Source organism: Tachypleus tridentatus, chromosome 9 (genome assembly GCF_004210375.1).
Source record: "Tachypleus tridentatus isolate NWPU-2018 chromosome 9, ASM421037v1, whole genome shotgun sequence".
Classification (NCBI taxonomy): domain Eukaryota; kingdom Metazoa; phylum Arthropoda; class Merostomata; order Xiphosura; family Limulidae; genus Tachypleus; species Tachypleus tridentatus.
Window position 1 is genome coordinate 139278770 of NC_134833.1, and position 22251 is coordinate 139301020.

Sequence of the window (22251 nt, forward strand, 5' to 3'; positions counted from 1 at the left end):
GTTGTGTGGGGTTTTTAATTTCTAAATAACATGGGTATACACAAGGTTTGAGGCTGCTACTTGTTAAAACATCACCTCAAATTACGCACTGTGGGTTTCGACACTTGATCACTAATGTTTGTAAAGCCATATTTTATACAACTATCATCATAATTTCTTTTATTAATAAGTGACTCTCCTGAACCATGACTGCAGTACCACTACTTTGACTACAATGACCTTGGCTTCAGCCCTCAAATGGTTAGAATAGTTGTCAGTTGTGCTAGTATTGTTTTTGTTAGGATTATATTTTCTTAATTATATTTTATTAATCAGTTATTTATACATATGCCAAATTAATCATGTTTGCAACGTCTGCCAATTCCTTCATATTTCGTGAAAAAAAGCACCAATTATAATTTTCACATAAATTTGGAATTTTGGTCTGCAAACACTTTTGCTTTTATCACTACAGAATTTTTTCTCTGAACCATCTCAAACATTTTGCAAAAACCCAGGGAGTTTGTGAACCACAGTTTCAGAATCTCTGCCCTAGTTACTGTTGTGGTCTTCAATTAGATCACCTTTTAACCTTGTACGTTAAGAGACTTTTGCCTATCACACAAGATAACACTTTCATTGCTGGAATACAACATAATAATCTTCATCTGAATTGATTAAGTTTTGTAATCATTAAATCAGTATCGTTTCTTAAACCAGCTAGGAGACCAAAATTTATGGTCTATATTCTTTACAATAGATGCAAGTAACTCGTTGGTGATAAATTTCAATAATAAACAGTACACATTTCAGTTGTTTCAAACTAGTATAGTTAAAGCAGTTGTATTTAGAGCTTTAAATAATTATCTAATTTTCATCAAAGTCCACACAGGCTCAATTACTTTAGAACACAATTGATAAGACAAATTATTTCTTCCTGCTCTTTTCATACAGTTCAACCTCTAATTTAACTTTGAGAAATTGCCACTGTACACTCTTTATTACTAAACTAACAACCACATAGTCTATAATGTACAACACACTATGAGATATTATGATACAATAATACTCAATTGAATCAGTGAGAAAAAATTGGAAGGCTCAAGTAACATGATGCAATAATATAAGAATCGCCAGTTCTTAACTAGTGATTTACACAGTGTACGATTTGTAAAGTTAAGTAGACAAACTTGCAACAAATATCATTTCTTAAAAGTAACTTTATAAACTACCTAAGTCATAACACTTGCATTAAACTTAAGTTTAAACAGGAATGCATACCTAACAATGAGCCCTTCTTCAAAAAAATTGTTTACAGTATTTTTTTATACAATATACATAGACTGTTTTCAGTTCATTCACAAAGTATACTCACACAGTCTGCTCTAACAAAGGCTAGTACAAAATAATTGATGTAGCACTTAAGTGGTCTGATGGTCAGATCTGCTACCCTCACTTCTTCAGGTGGTCTTACCGTCTGGCAGTGTGGATCAGAATATCATCCACATAATATTTGATGTTGGTGGTTTGTGCCACATCTTCATTTTTGTGTGATTGAATGTCAGGGCAAGTTGACCTCCTGGCATATCATATTCTTGAACCAGTAGTATCTATCTCGTGCAATAAAGCTGTCTTCTCTTTAGATTCTGTTTCCATTGGAATCTGCCATTAACCTTTACTGAGATTAATCTTGGTAAAGAAATTGGACCAGCCTACTTTTGACATGATAGCTCCTGGGCTGTCCATAGGTTCAATTTGAACTTCATCATGAGATTTAGTTTCCATAAATCTATGCAGATGTTGTTTGAGCCATCTCTCTTCTTTATAAGTACATTAGGGAATTATAGGTGATTTTAACAGTTTTTTAATGCTTTGGGCTTCTAACATTACCTTGACTTTGTGCTGATTCAGATTTCTCATTGTATAGTGCATCTGGTATGGCATCACCTTTACAAGATCCCAAGTCATAGTCTCAATCTTGTAATGCACAAGATGTCTTGAGGCATCGCTAAGTACGTGGATGCCCCATATGATTAATTGTAACAATAAACAGAGAAAGATGCTGTACAAGTAAACATATTTTTCAAAGTAATGATGTTTAGAAAATGGTATAAGTGAACATATGTTTTTGGAAAGCAATAATGTTTATTTATAGACAGAATAACGATATCTCAAGCAAACGCTGAGAGGTGTGTTACAATACAGTTAACCTGTTGATGAAGAACAGATGCTACCAAAGATGAAATAAATACAAAGGCATCACTTAGGACATTATTTAAGAGAAACACACCAAGGGACTTTAGTTATGGGTTTAGATTAAACAAATAGACGTTCTTGGAGTTGTAGGATGTTACCGAAGCTATGAACTAAAATTGAGGAAATGTCTCATGAATATTGAACCAAATAAGCAGATGTCAGCGAGCTTGTAAGGAGATATACAAACTTAGGTGTTGAACCTGAAGACCTTGATTAATGAGACAACGCTATAACCGAACCATTGTTCTTGAATGGTGGAGGAAATACTTTACATGTATAGAGAAGAGGTCATGTGGTCAGTTAAATCAACCAGGCCCATGTTAAAAAGAAAATTAGTAATTAACTGGAGAATGTAGGAATTCGTAAACAAAGTTTGACAGTTTAATGATGTGTCAGTAAGAGTTTTTTCATGAAACAAACTCAGAGCAATAGTAAACAGAAAACCAGTTGTTTCTTTGAGTAAGCTGATAATCACCCTTCTACTAATATAAAATGGCTTGGAAAATAAGCCCAAAGAATTAGTTAGTTAGTCAGCTAAGTAAATCAGACAGCTTATTATCTTGGTGGAAGAACAGGAAGATGTCTCAAACCCAAGTTCTTTGTAAGTATTACTAATGCCATTATTCATTAACACCAGTCACCATGGCAATAGAAAAACTAATTGTGTACAGTAAACCTTAACAGGTTAGACTGTATATATGTGTGTAGAGTTAAATGTTTGAAGTATAAATAAAGTGTTTTATGGACATCTCAGGTTCGAGTCTCTTTTGTTTGAACTGTTAAAGCCTTGAGTTAGTGTCTGTGAGCTTCATTCACCACGACATCCACACTTAAAAATAAATTTTGCATGTGACAACAAGAAGTATTAGTCAAAGCTCCAATAGCTAAATCGATTCAACCCACTCGGTCTGCCTGCAGGTCAGCTTATGATCCCATCACATGATAGTCTTGCTTGATTTATTTATAAATACATCTGCATACTGGCAAAGTAGATCTTGTAGCTCTTTCTTCTGTATGGTAGCCACTTCTTTATTGATGTTGATGTATTTATACGTCTTGTCTTTACCTAGCAGTGTAGAGTCTTGTTGACCTTCATCTTCTGTGACAAAGTCACCATCTTTTGGTTCTGCATTCGCAACAGCCACACTTGAAATGTATTTGTGGTGTAATGGTTGCACCTTTTAGGTCTTCTTTCCTTTCATAGTACTTTTTCAATAAATTGGCATGATATATTTTAGTCATCCCATCCATTTTCATCTTACAGTTCATTCTGTTGACCACTTCCCACACTTTTAAAAGTTCCTTTCCATTGAAGGGTGAGTTTGTTGTCTGTGGATAGCAGAACCAAGACGTTCTTATCAACCATGAAATGTTTGTATTTGACCTTTTTGTCATAGACGTGCATCTGACTGCCTTGAATTTCATACAGACTTTCTCAAGTGAGTTGACAGTTGTTTTCTGTTATGTGTTTTTCTGATTCTTCTTTGTCTGCCCACAGTTCTTTCAAAATATTTTACTGTTCTTCCAGTAAAACAAAGGGTAAAATCCTGTACTCACTTTTAAGACTTCTCAGTAAGCAACTAATGCTGCCTGCAGGAACCTATGCCAGTCATGTGGTCTCTTTTTTACATATCTTCTTTAGCATGCTCTTTAAGACTTCACTGACTTGTTCACAAAGTTCATTACATCTGGAGTTGTAAGGGGTGGTAAAGAGCTGCCTAGTGCTGATGAGTCTGCACACCTCTTGCATTAGCTCTTGAGGTAAACTGGGCATCTCTATCACTCAAAACCTCTTTTGAAAAGCCTAGGAGGGCTTCTGATACTCTGTCTGTCTTTATCTTCAGCAGTGCTGTGACCTCTGAGTAACACGTCACATAGTCGACTACTCTCAAAAAGTACCTGCTGCCCATGTCAGGTTCAGATGCTAGTGGTCCAGTCATGTTAACAGCTATTCTATCGATGAGTTTTCTGTGAGAATTTCACCCAATGGCACCTTGGTTAACTTCCCTCTAGGTAATGTCATTTGACAGATCCACTCGTTGATGTTAAATTTCAACAATAAAACAACAGCCCATTTGTTTTAGAATAATATATTAAAACAAGCCAAATATATATACAAATATTTTTACACTGTTGACTATCACAGTTGTATCTAGAACTTTAAATGACTTGTCAAAGTCTACAATAGCTGGTTTATTTACTTTAAAACACAACTGACAAGACAAATTATTTCTTCCTACTCTGTCAGTGAAATATAATCTGTAATAATTTCACATTAAAAAATCTAAACTATGACTAATGATTAAACTTACAATCATGCAGTCTAGATCTAACTTTTGAGCTAGATTTTCTATGCATATTTATACACCAACAGAAGTCTAGAATATTTCACAAAGTACTAGATGCTATGATGCAATAATACTCAAAGCACCAAGAAAAACTTAGAAGATTCTTTGTAACATGATGCAATAATGTAAGAATCATCAATTCATAACTAGTAAACTTGACAATGTATGATTCGTAAAGCTACACAAACAAATTTGTGATAAACTATTACTTTTAAAAAATAGCTAAATTTAGCACTCTTACTGTATGAACTATCTAAATCACAATATTTGCATAACCAAACTGAAACAGTTGTGTTTATCTAACAGTTGTACATGGCATTCCATGTGAGACCAAATTAGTGGTTGTGCGAGATAGCAAACAGCATTTGGAAGCTGTTTTTAATAACACCTACTCTAATTAGGTATAAAGTAGAACACATTTGCACAATAATTTTCAGATACTTATAATTAATTAGGTAAAGTAATACTAAGGTGTAAAAATACAGAAAGCAATAGTTGTAATTACACACATTAAAACAGAGGATAGTAAGCATTTAGAAGAGATATTTTAATGATACTTTCAGTAGGTAAGGTAGTAAACATTTGTGAAAGATTTCTTCAGTGGTACTTACTTTATTACATAAAGTAATATTCATAAAGGAAAAGGTTGTGATGGCACTTTCATTAGGTATAGTTGTAAACATTTAAAGGGAATTTTGATGATGGTTACTCTAATTTTTTGGAAGAGATTTTACAATGATACTTTCATTTGATAAGGTAGTAAACATTTGGTTTCATTGTGTATAAAGGTAGAAATCATTGTTTAGAAATTCTTTTAATACTCTCATTTAATAAGGTATAAACTATGCTTACTTTCACAAGGAAAGGTAGTATATATTTGGAAGGAATATTTTCATGGTAGTTACTCTGATTCAATTAAGTAGTAAAGATTTGGAAAAGATTTTGAAATGACTAATTTTCACTCAGTATGTAAAGTAGCTTGTTTTTAAAAGATATTTTACTATGAAACCTTATTAGGTAGAAAGTTAACATTTACAAGAGGTTTTTTTATTCATATTTGATCGTACTATATATCTGAATTATATATTTTTCTAATGGTACTTACTCTCATTGGGTAGGATAGTGAATATTTGGAACTTACTTCTTAATAATATTTTCACTTAGTAAGATAGTAAAAATTTAGAAGAGGTTTTTTAATGATGCTTACTTTGATTAATGAAGATAGTAATAAGTTTGAAGCAAGTTTTTAATGGTACTATTTTGGTAAGGTAATGAACTTTAATAAGTCATACTACTTGTCTACTTGTAGGTTCTGTATTAATCCATGTATCACAAAATAGCCATGACAAATTAAACCAGGTCATGGAAGGGGAGAAGAACTGCTCTAATCCTTCACTCAGAAAGACCTCTGGTGATGACAAAGACCTAGATATTTCACCTTTTCTATGGGTCTCTCACCATGTGTGTGGGACAGGTCATGGTTGCAGACAACTTTCAGTGTTTCTTCGAGTTCTTCCTGTTCTGATGTCTGCAGTTCCATAACAAAATTAGAAAAGGAAAATAATACGTACACTAATGTAAAAGATCATTACAGCAGTAAAGTAATATGTGCACCATTTAAACGCGGACTGTCTCCAGTGTCTAAAAACCCATCATATCTCACATCTGTTTTTAATATAAAGAATTCAATCTCAGATGGAGAGGAAACAACTTGGTGTGATCCAGACTGCAAGAATTCTTCTACTATGTGTTTCAAACACAATCAGACATTTTCTCCAAGTGAAATATTGTATTCTGTCTCTGATTGCAGTTCTTCTTCCAGTAACCTCCATTTTCAGAATGAGATACTTGATATTTGCTGCGGATCTCAGTTGAGAAGCACTAACTTTCAAGGTAATAAAAATCAGCACAAAGAGGAAAGAGTTGGTATAAGAACCAATAACAGAGATAATTCATGCTCCTGCTTAGACTTATTACAGAAATGTCCAAGTGCTTTAAACCACCAAGAATTTCCTACACCACTAGAAACCTGTGCTAAGTTTACTGTTGAAGAACAGAAATCAGGAGATGTATCACTGTTTAGTTCTAACATAGAGCAGAATCAAGAAGAGAAAAACAAGTCTCTGGTGAAGACAAAAGAGGATAATGATTTGTCCCTTACACCTTCTCCTGTTGGACATTTAAGTTCATCTTTTTTTACTTTACCATATCAATTTTCACCTAACCCTTCCACCCCAGGAATTATCAGTCATTTGTCTGTTGAAGTAAGTAGAAAATCAAATAACACCGAATAATTAACACCACAATTAGTAGTTTTGAGATAACTGCAATTAAATCTAACATTTATAAAACTCTTTGAAATTTCAATTAATACCCTTGAAATATAAGTTATTAGACAGCTAATTTTCTTGAGACTTTAATTCATATCTGAGACAACAATAATTAATCAAATAACAGTACAGGCAATTTTCTTGTGTCAATTAATATTAAAAATACTTGTCCAAACTTCATTCAAAATTCCAATTAACATGTACACTTTTGATAGAACTTCAAAGCATAGAATATAACTAAAAATATTTTAAATTCATTATTATTTGTTGTTTTAAAACTTTTAGCTGCTCAACTGATTTCTTGACCTGCATATTATTCTTTTTTGATAATATTAATGATCATAGACAGCAGCTGGAACTATTTTCACAATATCAAATAATAATGTGATATTTACTTTTATCATATCTTTCCATATTAAGGAACTCACATTTAATATCATCATTGTTTTCACTGTTAAGTTAAAAGTAGGATATTGTAGAATTCGTCATTGATTCTTTAGAATAATTTGTAAATATTTCTGTAATATAATATTTTAACTTTCCTGTGCTAGAATTACTCAGTGCTTCATTAATAGAACTCACCAGTATTTCTGTGGTGTAATTTCTTAGTGTTTCTTTAATGAAATCTCTCAAAGTTCATGTGATAAAATTTCCCAGTGTTCACTTGATAAAATTACTAAGTGTTCTTGTGATAGAATTATTCAGTGCTTCATTAATAGAACTCACCAGTATTTCTGTGGTGTAATTTCTCAGTGTTTCTTTGATAAAATTTCTCAAAGGTCATGTTATAAAATTTCCAAGAGTTCACTTGATAAAATTACTAAGTGTTCTTGTGATAGAATTTCACAGTTTTCTGTGACAGAATTCCATCGTTTTCTGTAATAGAATTTTTCAGCTTTTTTCCATAGAATTTATTGGTTTACTGTGAATAAATTCCATAGTGTTAATATAATATGATTCTTCAGTCTTCCTGTTATAGGATTTCTTAGTTTTCTCATGTCAGAATTTCTCTGTTCTTGTGAATGAATATGTATTTTTTTGTAAAGAAAGTATTCAGTTTTTGTATGATAGAACCTCTGAATGTTTCCATGATGGAATTTTCAATATTCCTGTAACAGTGTTCTGGTGATATAATTTCTCAGTAATCCTGTTACAGGATTCCTCAGTGTTCTTTTGATAGAAATCCTAATGATTTCTTTGATGTGGTTCCTCAGTGTTCTTGTGACATATTTTTCAGTGTTTCTATGACATAATTACTTAGTATTCTTGTGATAGAATTTTTCATTTTTCTTGTAACAAAATTCCTTATAGTTTCTTTGATAGAGTTTCTCAGGTTTTTTGTAATAAAATTATCTGTTGTTTGCGTAATAAAATTCTTCAGTGTTCTTGTAATGAAATTTCTTAGTGTTCCTGTGAGAAAGTTTTTCAGTGATCCAATAATAGAACTTTTCAGTTACTTTACAATACAAGTTTTCAGTTTTCGTATGATGGAATTTTTGTTATCTTATGACAGAAATGCTAATTTTTCTTGTGATAGAATCCTTTAATTTTCATGTAATAGAATTCCCAAGTATTCTTATGATAAAATTACTCTATGTTTCTATGATTGAATTATTCAGTATTCACATAAGAAAATTCCTTAGTGTTCTTGTGATAGAATTTTCAGTTTTCTTGCACTAGATAGAATTTCTTAGTTTTCTTATGATAGAATTTCTTAGTTTCATGTGAAAGAATATCCATTTTGTTTTCACAATTGTTTATATTTTCTGTGACAGAATTCTTCCGTTTTCTTGTGACAAAATTAGTCAGTGTTTTTTCAGAAAAATTGCCCAATGTTTTTACAGTATAATTTCTCAGTGTTTCTAGAACAGTTTTACAGTTTTCTAAGGAAAAACTCTCCAGTATTTCTACAGTAAAACTTTCCATTGTACAACATGAAATTATCAGTGATAGAAATCCTTAGTATTTATGTGATATAATTTTTCAGTCTTCCTGTGATAGAATTCCTCAGTTTTCTAAGGACAGATTTCTCTATTGTTAAAATAAGTTCATGTTGTAATTTTCTTTAAGCAACTCAGTTTTAGAAACTTCTATATTTGTACTTTGTAACATAAATGTATTTAACAGGTTTTTCAAATGGAAAACTTATATTGACATACTGTTTCTGTAATTTGTACTTAGAATTCCTCAGTTTTCTAAGGACAGATTTCTCTATTGTTAAAATAAGTTCATGTTGTAATTTTCTTTAAGCAACTCAGTTTTAGAAACTTCTATATTTGTACTTTGTAACATAAATGTATTTAACAGGTTTTTCAAATGGAAAACTTATATTGACATACTGTTTCTGTAATTTGTACTTGAATGCTCAGTCATCAGTTTTGAAGGAAGAAAGTTCACCTTGTATATGTCCGAATGGAAGTCAGTGTGAAAGCCAAAGAAGTACTTTCTACACACGAGATGCAGACCCAACCCTAACTTCTGCAAGTATGAAATGTTTGATGGGTTAATGTTGGCTTTCTTTTATAGTGTGCTTATTGTCATCTGCAAGTGTTGTAGTCCTTTTACTCCACTGTAGAGTTTTAATTGTTACAATATATAGCTAATAAATATTGACTTCTGGTAAAAGCAAGCTTCCTATGTAGATCAGAACTAAACATCTACCTAATGATGAATACAGTTAATTAATCATTCTATTCTTATGTTCTCAGTTATATAAATTAGAGTGTACTGTTTCATGAGCAGAGTACTCTTTTTGTTAATAATATTTTCAGCCTAAATTGTAACAATATTTCACAAGGCTTAACTATCTTATGAGATTTTAGTAAGTCCTCAGTAAAATCTTTATAACAAGAACAGATATATTAAACATTTTAAGCAGTACTGGTAAAAACAGTAACATGAGAGAGAGAATAGAGCATATTTTGCTTATGAAATACATACACTGGTGACATAGGACACACTACTTATGTTGTATTCAATTTAGTGAAACCTATAATTCAGTAATACTCTAAAGACATAAAACCAATGTATTAATAGCAAAATTTTCCTTACATACAAACCTCTGCATCAGAAAGAGCAGTTATGCTGTCATTCTGCCATATAAATGTCTATACATGCCTTAAGTGTTGAACAAAGCTCTCATTCTGATACCTCTTTATGTGCATTACTCCAGCCTATGATGTAATCACCATGAGACTATAGCTTTCGACTAGTAAGAGGGTAACACATCTATCATGTGCAGTATTCTTTGTGAGCACTAGACATCTAAATAGTCTCATTTTTGATCTTGCAAAATGGGTGGGAGGTGGTGCAGAGGGGTGAGTATCTATCTGAAATACGTTTTCAGTTGATGAAAACATGAACTTCAGAGACACTGCTCATCTTTCTGTTAAAAAATGGCAAGAATCCCACATTAAAGGTAGTGGATGGGCAGATGTCGAGAAAGAATTTAGAGATATGCTTCTTTCTGAAAACAGTATTAGAAAAGTAAAGCGTATGGAGTGAGAAATCCGTAAGGCAGAGGTTAGATTAGCAGAGCAGCATGCAGTGGAAAACTGCATCCATCCCAAGTAGGAAATACTCTTCACCAACATGAGTGGTAGAGCAAATGATGTCAGAAGATACATTTTCTACGTTTCAATGTGTAGCTAAGTTGTGTGAAAGGTCAGATAACTCAATCTTCCATCATCCTACAAGCAGACAGCTTAGCATGAATTTGTAGTGTGGCTAGGGCTGTAAGTCAGGATATTCCATTATTTGCATGAGATACCACAAAAATCAGGTGAAGGGAGCAGAATAACATATCTGTGTCCTGAGGAGAACACAAAACCAATCAGTTTGAACCTAATCATCAGGAATAGCTTGTTTCATAACGTAGTTCTGAATTACATTATCAAATAATACTCCTTATCAAAGGAGGAGTCCAAACACTATGTCTCTTACAAGTGGAATTGAACCTTCAAATGTGGAACTCTCCATACTAACTTCCCTAGAAGCTTGAGACTGGGGAAGCAAGGATCCTCTCATACCCTACTAGAAGTAGCAGAAGTAATTCACACAGGAGAGAGCACAGGGGGTGCATGGATCTTGTCGTCTGACACAGTAATCTGCAGTTAATTCTTACACTGAGGGACATTGCAATAGGTTGCAGTAATTAATAGCAGTAGGCATAAGTCAGGTGTGAAAGCAGGCACACACCCAGTGCTGTAGTTTGTTTTTCTGATTGCGGAATGATCTAGAATATCAAATATATATATATATATATATTATTCCCTGTAAGACAACACTGGCCATGTGATGAATTTTATTGTCATGAAGTGATGGATAGCAAGATTTCAAAATGGCAAGGAGTGAGTTGGTGAAAAACATGTAACAATGCTCATCTCAGGAGAATCTCTAAATGGACTGTATAATGGTGACTGGAGGGAGCTAAGACTGCTATGTCATGTAGGTAATATGACAGAAGTGTGTGAGATGTCCATATTCTGTTTTTAGGATCTAATTCAGGAGATGACATTGCTAAGAGGCAAAAGAAGCTGTGAAATGAGAGACTTGATGGGAAGTAACATGATAAATTGTATGGGTACCTTAAAAAACATAAATATATCAACTGGATGAATCGATGAACCCACCCAGTCAAAAGTGACAAGTCATAAGAATAGGAGGAATATCTTGGTAACAAAAGATGATGATGCAGTTTGAGTAAGATAGCAACGAAAAGTCCAAAGAGTGCACAAAATGCAGTTGGGTTAGAATGATTGCATAAAGAAGAAATGAAAGAGAGAGTGATGGGAGAAAACATCCAAACACTCTCCTGGACAGTTCAAGTTTTTGAGAGAAAGGAGTGATATATAAATAAAATCAACTGATCCCTGTTATAAAGAGTAGAGGAAGCATTCAGTACATAAATGACTGAATATCTTCTGAGGAAAGTGAACAAAAGGAAGAAATATTTCTTCTGCAACATATTACACATGGAGCAGGAGGCCAAAGATTCAAATAAGGTACTAGTTGGAGAACCTGGAAAACAATGCAAAGGTTTCAGTTTAGAAGAGGGATTTGGTAAGAGAGTAATCTAAGGACAGAGGCTCAGAAGCATAGAATGAAAGGGAGAAGAGTTGGATAAGAGATGAATGTTGTTGACAATCATCAGCATAGAGAAATATCTGTTAAAATGCCCAAACATTGTGCAAAGGATCAATCAAATCCTATCTATGAAAATGAAGGTGTAACACCCTCTTGTGAAAGATAGACATTTGTGGCTGGTGTAGAAGAGGGCTTCCAAGGAAGAAATGGAAATGATTTCTGGATGTAAAATGGCACAACATGGTGGAACATCACAGATAAGGAGTATTACAAGGACTCAGTAAGAGATCTGACAATTGAGAGACATAACATGGGGAAGAAGGTAAGACAAGGATAGATATAAAGAAAGAAGTGGCTCACAAAGTCATCAATTAGAGATCTACCAAAGTGGAAACAAATTATTAAAACAACAAATGATGAAGAGACCTTAATTGGAAAAATCTTATCCAGTAGAGGGACATGGCCTTTCTGAGGTGCTGAAAACACAAGGGATCAGAGGGAAGTGGATATACAGTTTGACAAGAAGAAAGGGAAGGAAGATGAAGAGACCAGGACATACTATGTTGGTGGTGGTTTATAGTCTAGTGTTGACTATGTCATAGACAACATAAAACAGATATGTAGGGGTGGGAACTTTGTTAAAAGCTTGTGGCATATGCAGGAATTTACATGGCAGTACACATGAGATAGTAGTTCTTTGTGGTAAAGAGAGGTGAGTAGCATTTCCGAAGTATTGATACTCTTGTTATTCAAGTTAATAAAAGTTATCTTGTACTATTATACACCTAATAAAACTGATTTTGAATTATTAGAAGGCCCTCATTCTTAATGATTATTTTGGCTATATCCATATGCTTCCAAAATTTGTATGTCAGATCTTGAGTTAGTTTGTAGAAGTTTAAAATAACATATTTTATAGTTTATGTGTTTAAAAATAAAATATTCTTAATTTTCATGCATACAATGAAAATATTAAAGTAAATTTATGTTTGTCTGCCAAGACTTCACTATTCAGCTAGTCAAAGTAACAGCTCTTAAGGAAATGAAGAAAAACAAACAGGAAACTGAACTTGAACAGCTTTCTTACTCAGAGGCTGATATTACTTCCTCTTCACTACAGGTAAAGTTTCAGTATATTATAAACTGGTATCATATATACTTTGACCAAGTGATAAGTTGCATTTTACTATAAAACATGTTTTGCAGAATAATTTGATTATTGGATAGTCAACATGAATTCACTAAGGGAAAATCTTGCATTACAAATTTATTGACATTATTTGAAAATGTTACTGCTTGTGAATATGAGGGTCAAGATGTAGATTTGGTACATCTGAATTTTCAGAAAGCCTCTGAACAAGGTGCCACTTAAAAGGCTTGTAAAAATGTAAGTTAGCTAATTGGATAGAAGAGTAACAGGATGGAAGAAAGCTCAGATGTTTTATAAATGAAGCTCAGTCAAACTAGATTAACATCACAAGTGAGGTACCTCATGGCTTAGTCTTAGAACTTTTGCTCTTTTTTATTTACACCAATGATGTAGATGAAGCATTGGTCAATAAATTACTTGTATTTGCTGACGATATCAAGATCATGGGTGTTTCAAACTATGAAGACAATGCTGTTGCTTTACAAAAGGATTTAAATCATTTACTGAGTTGGGCAACAAAATGGTAGATTGATCATAAGTACAAGATAATTCATTTTGGTCAACGTGACTTAAATTATGTGGATAATTTGGATGGGAATAATCTTATTAGTGCCTTGAAAGAAGGGGATCTTGGCATAAGGGGCAGTCACTTGCTAAAACCATCCAAGCAGTGTGCTGTTGGTAGTGGTAGAGCAAATAGGATTGTAGGTTGTATTTGGAGAAATATTGAATGCAAGTCAAAAGAGGTTATGATTTCATTGTATAGAAAGATAACTGGTTAGCCAGATTTGGAGTATGGTGTTCAGTCATGGAATTCTTACTTTGGGAAGGACATTCAGTTGTTAGAAAGAGTTCGGAGGATTGTTACTACAATGGTGCATGGGATAAAAGGGCTATCATATGAGGAGAGATTAAAATTTCTAAAACCGTTTGTCTTGAATAAGGGATCTTATTTAGGTGTTTAAGATTGTAAATGCAATTGATAATGTTGATGTATCATTTTTTATACTTAATGGCAAGAATAGTACAACTTCAGAACACAAGTTTAAATTTGGGCAAGGTAGGAGTCATCTTCAGCTAAGACGATTTTATTTTTCTAACAGGGTGGTTAGCCTTTGGAATTGGATACGTTTGGATGTTGTGGTGGCATTAAATTTAAATGAGTTTAATAAGAGAAAGTTTGATAACTATATGAATGATAAGGGCTGTCTTTAAGTTTTAATTTTGTTGTATTTATTTATTTGATAGTTTTAGTTTAAAAGATAGGATAGCTGAGATGAACAAATAGGGCCTTTGTTGTCCCTAAACGTTATGGTGTATTATAACATCATTTTGTCCATAATATTACACAAATTATTGGTATTATTTGGTTAAATTTCTAATATAGTACAGATAGTTTCTTTTTTTGTTGTAACCTGATTTCACCTTCACTTCAGCAGCAAAATCATATTTTGTAAGGTACTCATCTCAACTTCATTTATAACAATCCACTTCTACTTTGGTGAAGGTGAGGTCACATTATTTTAAAAACTGATCTCACACACAGTTAAGTGCACATTAGGTTAATTATTCTCTACACTTTATTCTGCACATTAGTACAGTAAAGTCATTTCATAAACTGGTGTCATCACCATTTCAATACACTACAGTAAGGTCATATTATGTTACAAACTGATTGCATTTCCATTTCTGTAAAGGTATGGCCACATGCTGATATACATTGATTTAATCATAAGTTCAATACAGGTATGTAAAATTATTTTGTTATACACTGAAGTCATGTATTCCTATAAGCAGCATCATGAAATATCATACAGTGGTCTAATGTTTAATTAAGTACATATTGTATTAATTACTATAAAATAATTAATTCTGAGTGACACTTGCTAATACTAATGAAGTACAATTCATTCAACAGTATGACGATGGTTTTCATGACGATTACAGGAGCACGGATACTAGTGATGAAACATTCTGGTCTCCATCTCAAGAATTTACTCCTCGTGAACTTTTTACCAACCATATGGTAAGTTACAACAAGCTTCTGTTATGTTATTATATACAATTATTAAAGATACATTAGGGTAACATACGTTTAAGTTCCTGTGTTAAATTATCACAATAAAGTTTAAAAAACAGTAGCATTTCACTGTTATAAAACACGAAATTTAAAAATTTGCTGAGTGAAGGTTTTTGATAATCAGACATTTTTATACACATGAATAAATATCTCATTGCCTCAATTACCTGTGTATGTGAATTTTTTACAACATGAACAAACAATAAACAAGATAACAGATCTCTATAATCCACATTTTATAATCTTGAGAAATTTATTAGCAAAGCTGAACATTTAACAGCATACCATTTGTGTACAATGATAAGTTAACTTATTATTAATAGTATTAGAAAGACAAAGTTTAAAAATGTTAATTTCTTTTCAGACCTCTCTCATATTCACTACACATTCTTTCTCAGAAGATGATATTGGATGAAGTTGCAGGAGTAGGTTTGGTAGTCAATGTACTTAAAGTACCTTTATACACACACCCTCTGTGACATGTGGATACTACAGTGCTTTCAAACGTATTGTTTCTTGTTCAGAAATACTTAGGTACATATGCATACCTCTTCTAAACCTATAATTGTACTTAAAGTATTAATTTGTTAGGAATACAATTGATTATACCTAAAGTTCATCTTGTCGTTAAGATTAGCAAAATTACTATAATACTGAAATATTTTATAATAGTGCACTATCCAAAACTATTCTATTCGTGTATTTCTAACCAAAAGCATCAATACCTGCATTATAAAACTGTCTTGTAAGAAAATCTAAAGATTTTTCTTTAGGATATTATATTACATAATTTTGAAATCCAGGACATATAGGGCTTTATTTCTCTTCTTATATCTGGAGGATCACAACAATACAGTGTATGAAATATTATGTACTACTGAACTATATGATTCTGCAGTTGAACAGTATTGCTCTAAAGTTATTGTGTTATTGTTTGTTTTTTTCTATAATTAATCTGTTGTTAAATAGTATAGTTTAAGAATATTATTTGTCCTCTTTGTATATCTGAATTATCATTGACATTACCAGTGAAAAATAATTACAACCAAAACATTGACTTTATAATTACAACCAAAACAAAGTTATTGTGTTATTGTATTTGTATTGTTTGTTTTTTTCTATAATTAATCTGTTGTTAAATAGTATAGTTTAAGAATATTATTTGTCCTCTTTGTATATCTGAATTATCATTGACATTACCAGTGAAAAACTTTATAATTACAACCAAAACAAAGTTATTGTGTTATTGTATTTGTATTGTTTGTTTTTTCTATAATTAATCTGTTGTTAAATAGTATAGTTTAAGAATATTATTTGTCCTCTTTGTATATCTGAATTATCATTGACATTACCAGTGAAAAACTTTATAATTACAACCAAAACAAAGTTATTGTGTTATTGTATTTGTATTGTTTGTTTTTTTCTATAATTAATCTGTTGTTAAATAGTATAGTTTAAGAATATTATTTGTCCTCTTTGTATATCTGAATTATCATTGACATTACCAGTGAAAAACTTTATAATTACAACCAAAACAAAGTTATTGCTACTTAAGATAATTATTTATAATAAATTATATTTCTTTAGCTTTTACCAACAATATTTCAAAAGAACTGAAAAAACACTGCCAGAAATGTAAATTTATTGTTATACAACTACAAGAAAGTTTTAAAAAATATTTCATATTGCTGTGTGCAAAATGTAACGTATAACAACTGTAATGTAATAATCTAATATACAGTTGTGTAATAATCTAATATACGATTGTGTGGTCATTATTATTGGACTAAACTATTACAGTAAATTAGATAAGTAACAAAAATATGTATTTATAATAAAAGAAATTGTGTTAATCATAATGGAACTAAATCATTAAAGAATATCAGTTATGATACAAAAGATAATGTTGTAATGGAAGATTAGTTACATAAGAAAATTGTTGTTGAACTTAACCATTATAGGTGGTTAATTACATAGAAAGAGATAACTTATTAATTGTTGTTGAACTTAACCATTATATCAATTTAGGTACATAATAAAAAATATATTAATAGTTATTGAACTAAACTATGATAGAATATGAAGTGAAGTTGTGATTGATCGAAATATATGTAATATACACAGATAATTCACAGCATTTAGCGATATTTCTGTACAATTTCCCAGTTACATGAAACCACATTCAGTGTTATTTAGCTATGGCAACTTACTACTTAACTGTAAAGTGTTAGAAAATCGAGAATAGAATTACACACACATCTAATGTTTACCCCTAAGTCAATTTAAAATCAGTTCCCTAAGTTAATGCGTCTTTTAAATACTCAGCTTATCTGATCATGTAAGTGAAAAAAATCAAACGATGGTAGTCATCATAAGGTGAAATATAGAGTGAATTTAAAATGTGAGTCAGTGTCTCAGTACAGAAAAGTGAAATAGTACAACATAAATATTGTTGTAATGATACTAATGGGTATAATAGTTTTCTTGAAGATATATTTCCTAAATCAACCCTAAAGTGTTTTTGCTTTAGTTTTATTAATGTTTTTTTTTAATATTGTGATTTACTAAAATATAGTTTTTGAGCTTGTTTGAGCATGTCATTTACCCAAAGAGATAGAGATCTTATGTCTGTAGTATATGAATATGTAATCACCTATTTTCAAATTAATGTTTGTTGTTTCTTTCTTAATCTTTATGTTTTGGAAACATAATACGGTTATTTTAGTAGTGCAACTCCAAAAATGCTAACACTATGATGTTATAATGATTCAGGTTAGAGACAGAAAAGCTATTCAGTTTTATGTGTTTAGCAACAACAGTTACATTTATAAAACATGTTTTCTGAAACTTGACAAAACTTTCACAAGTATTCAAATACTCTTAACGCTGTAAGTGATCTGTTCTCTACAAATTTTTATTGCATAACTCAGGTATTTCCATTTTTATGTTAGAGATATATGTATTGTTTGCTAGATGAAAAAAGTATGTATCATTAATTTTAGATTGTGAAGACATGTTTTTGACATTTAATTATTTGTGTTTGGGAAATTCTACTTGTCTTTCTAGCAGGAACAGTTGTTTCCATGCTAAGCATAAAATTAAGCTATATTGATGTTTTATGTCAATAATAAGTATTTTTTTGTGTGGTTATTTTTATTTGTTTATGTTATGATGTATCTAGGTGAGCAGTAAGTATTTTTTTGTGTGGTTATTTTTATTTGTTTATGTTATGATGTATCTGGTGAGCAGTAAGTATTTTCTTGTATGGTTATTTTTATTTGTTTATGTTATGATGTATCTGGTGAGCAGTAAGTATTTTCTTGTGTGGTTATTTTTGTTTATGTTATGATGTTTTGAATAAACCATTTTTTATTTATGAAATTATCCAAAATATTTGTACAATCTCACACATTTGTTTTACTTACATATCCATCATTCTTCGACATATATTACCACAACCAGTATGTACATGTTTAAATCCAGTGCATACATTAGATAGCTTTAGCTGTTGTTTGATTAGCTGCTATGAGGCAGAGACATAATTTTTTTAATGACAAGCTGCTGAAAAAAATAGAATAAGTGCACATTTTTCATCCAAATATGACATATAATTGAGAAGTGAAAACTTATTTGATGTTGTGGTAAATCTGTAGAATTATAATGCCAAAAAAATAAGTAATTCATCCAGTGCCAGTCAGGGCCATTCTAAGGACAGTGAACCGACCATGTGTACCTTGCAGAGGGAATAACAGTGCCTAACTGTATATAAGTGGTGCACATGGTGTAATAAAAACCTTGATATCCATCTTAAAACCAAACACCTGATGGTTAGAGCTTTCAACTCAATCCACAGGATGAGGATTTGAATACCATCATTGAAATGCTCACTTTTTCAACTGTGGGATGTTATAATGTGACAGTAAATCACACTATTCATTTTTAAAGACTAATTCTAGAACTGGAAGTGTGTGGTGTTGACTAGCTGGCTTTCTTCTAGTCTAATACTTTGAAATTAGAGATGGCTAAAGCTGATAGGCCTTGAGTAGTTTTTTGCAAAATTTAACAACAAATCCTAAAATCATTTAAATAGTCAAATGTTTCAAACTCCAGTGGATGAAAGTCTTGAAAAGTGAAAAGCATACCATGATTTCTGAAAACCTAAACCCAAGTTTATATTTCTTCTATCATGGTTATTCTTAGAACTTTCCTGAAGAAAACAATATATTAGCAGCTTAAAGGTAGGATATAAACTGACTGGTAATTGGTATCTGATAGCAAGGACAATTATAAAGAAATATAGCAACTAGTTACAAGACATGGGTGGTCATATAGGCTAGTAACAGTTGTTTAGATCATTGATTTCTACAACTCAAATGAGCAGCATCAAACTAAGGATCTGGAGTAAAAAAGTGGATTAGTTTGATATTAATTAACATTTCGTAACAAAATATAAAATACATTAAAATGTGCACATACAGACCAAGTTGTGAACCACTGTTATATAAGAACATGTATGTAAAAATTTTAATTTTTTTAAACGTGATCAAGAGATGTATGTGTATCCTCTAAAGCAGCCTAAGCAAGTGTTCTTAGAGCAACATGTGTGTAATCAATGCTAAAATAAATCCAGTACTTAAAAGACATGACCAGGAACAAGCCACCAAATAGCAGAGGTCTGGACCTTCTATAATCAAGTGGAGAATCAACTATGGAGACATCTGGAGCCCCTATTATAGTTAGAGGAGGAAGTGAGACAGTTATAAGCAAAGTTTCTTCAAATCCATAAGATCGTGGCAAAAGCCAATGAAATTATAATGCTGATCACTGTCACCAGTATAAGGTTGGTAGCACCTCTTTTAGATCATCTGTTGGTCTTGGGTTCGATTCCCCTTGGTGGACTCAGAGATAGCCCAATGTAGCTTTGCTATAAGAAAAATATATGTGCACATACACACTCTGTTGGCCCCAAAATTAAGTGAGACTTCTACCTTGATTATCTTTAAGTATAGATTATAACATAATGTAAATAGCTGAATATTGTTTCTAATTATGTAGACTTTTTATTTTTGATATATATTAATCATTCAGTTTTATATATGTATATATAATACATGCACTTACATTTTGTGTTAAAAGGGTCTTATTCACTTACGTGCATGTTTATGTCTTAATAATAAAATATTTTCAGTGTTGTTTCTGAAGACCTGGCATGACCAGGTGGTTAGGGCACTCGACTTGCTATCTGAGGGCCCTTGTTTCAAACCCCAGTCACAACAAACATGCTCGCCCTTTCAGCCATGGGGGCATTATAATGGGACAGTCAATCCCACTATTCGTTGGTAAAAGAGTAGCCCAAGAGTTGGCAGTGGGTGGTGATGACTAGCTACCTTCCCCCTAGTCTTACACTGCTAAATTAGGGATGGCTAGCGCAGATAGCCCTCATGTAGCTTTGCGCGAAATTACAAAAAACAAACATTCATCTATGTTATAGGGTTGTATGTGTTTGGTTTAAGTGTTTTTAAAGGGACAAAAGAAAGTAACTCTGCTCTTTGACCAACACACGTTTGAAAATATTGGGTTATGCTGAGTTAATGCTGACTTGATGACAAGTTTGAAATAAACTATGCATTTTGTTTTTGTTTTGTTTTTTAATTTCGTGCAAAGCAACTAGAGGGCTATCTGCGCTAGCCGTCCCTAATTTAGCAGTGTAAGACAAGAGAGGAGGCAGCTAGTCATCATAACCCACCGCCAACTCTTGGGCTACTCTTTCACCAACGAATAGTGGGATTGGTCGTCACATTATAACTCTCCCACGGCTGAAATGGCGGGCATGTTTGGTGCGACGAGGATTCGAACCCGCGACCGTCAGATTACGAGTTGAACGTCTTAACTCACCTGGCCATGCCAGGCCTATCTACATGGATGTTGAGGTCGGAATAAATGTAGTTTACTCAGACCATGTTGTATAAATATTTGTATAGAACAGGAACTTTTAGCAATAATACAGCAAGAAGGAAGAGGTCACGAGAGCCTTACCCTCTCAAGCTTTTCAGACCTAATTCCTGATAATAAACAAGTGTAAAAGTGTAAGTTCGTAAACTTGCCACCGAGGGAATTTACAGCTAGGGCTAACCAATTAAATTGTCGACTAAAGTTTTATTATATTTGTGGTTGATTTCAATTGTTTATGATAATTGGGAAATGTTGTATTTCAATACCCAGGAAGGACTTAGAAATTCTTCATTTCAGAGAACTCAGGTTGCATAAGGTGGTAAATGTTGGTGAACATTTACCTTTTGGCCCAGCATAGCCAGGTGGTTAAGGCACGTGACTCGTAGTCTGAGGGTCACGGGTTCGTATCCCCGTCACACCAAACATGCTCGTCCTTTCAGCCGTGGAGGCGTTATAATGTTCGGTCAATCCCACTATTCCTTAGTAAAAGAGTAGTCCAATAGTTTACGGTGGGTGGTGATGACTAGTTGCCTTCCCTCTAGTCTTACACTGCTAAATTAGGGACGACTAGCGCAGATAACCCTCGTGTAGCTTTGCGCGAAATTAAAAAACAAAACATTCAATAATTTGCCCAAAGTTTGTGCCAAGACAAACAATTCTCATCTTTTTTTTCTGGACAGTGCTTCCCATCTTCTGGTTGTTTATGATAAAACAGAAGGTATATTTATTTCATAGAATTATAGATCATATAACTACTGAACATGTATTCAGTAGTTCAAATAGTCACGTGTTAATGTTCTATAAGAAGTATGCATTATCACTTCCAGTTATGGCTGGTGTTAAGTCTGAAAATTTCATAATTGGTGTAACTTGTAAACTTCCACTCACAATAAATGTGTTGCAATCAGCAATTTACACAACTATAACACAGTGTGTGTTACACACTCCAATCTCTTCTTCATGTTTAGTTTTTCATCTCTAAAATTTCACTCACAGCTAGTAAGATACACCCTAAGATATTCTACAATCGCTCACTCAAAGCTGGTGTTATCGCTCGAGATTTCATAATCA

At 32.4% G+C, this 22251-nt stretch overlaps 1 protein-coding gene across 1 annotated transcript in view; it reads left to right on the top strand.

The window, feature by feature from the left end:
* LOC143227498 (uncharacterized) overlaps nt 1–6255 on the top strand; it is a 55833-nt gene extending 49578 nt beyond the window's left edge. The window contains exon 12 of the mRNA XM_076458940.1: nt 5893–6255. Coding sequence (XP_076315055.1) covers nt 5893–6125 — 233 coding nt within the window. The 3' untranslated portion in view covers nt 6126–6255. The remainder of the gene's footprint in view (nt 1–5892) is intronic.
* The last annotated feature ends 15996 nt before the right edge of the window (nt 6256–22251 follow it).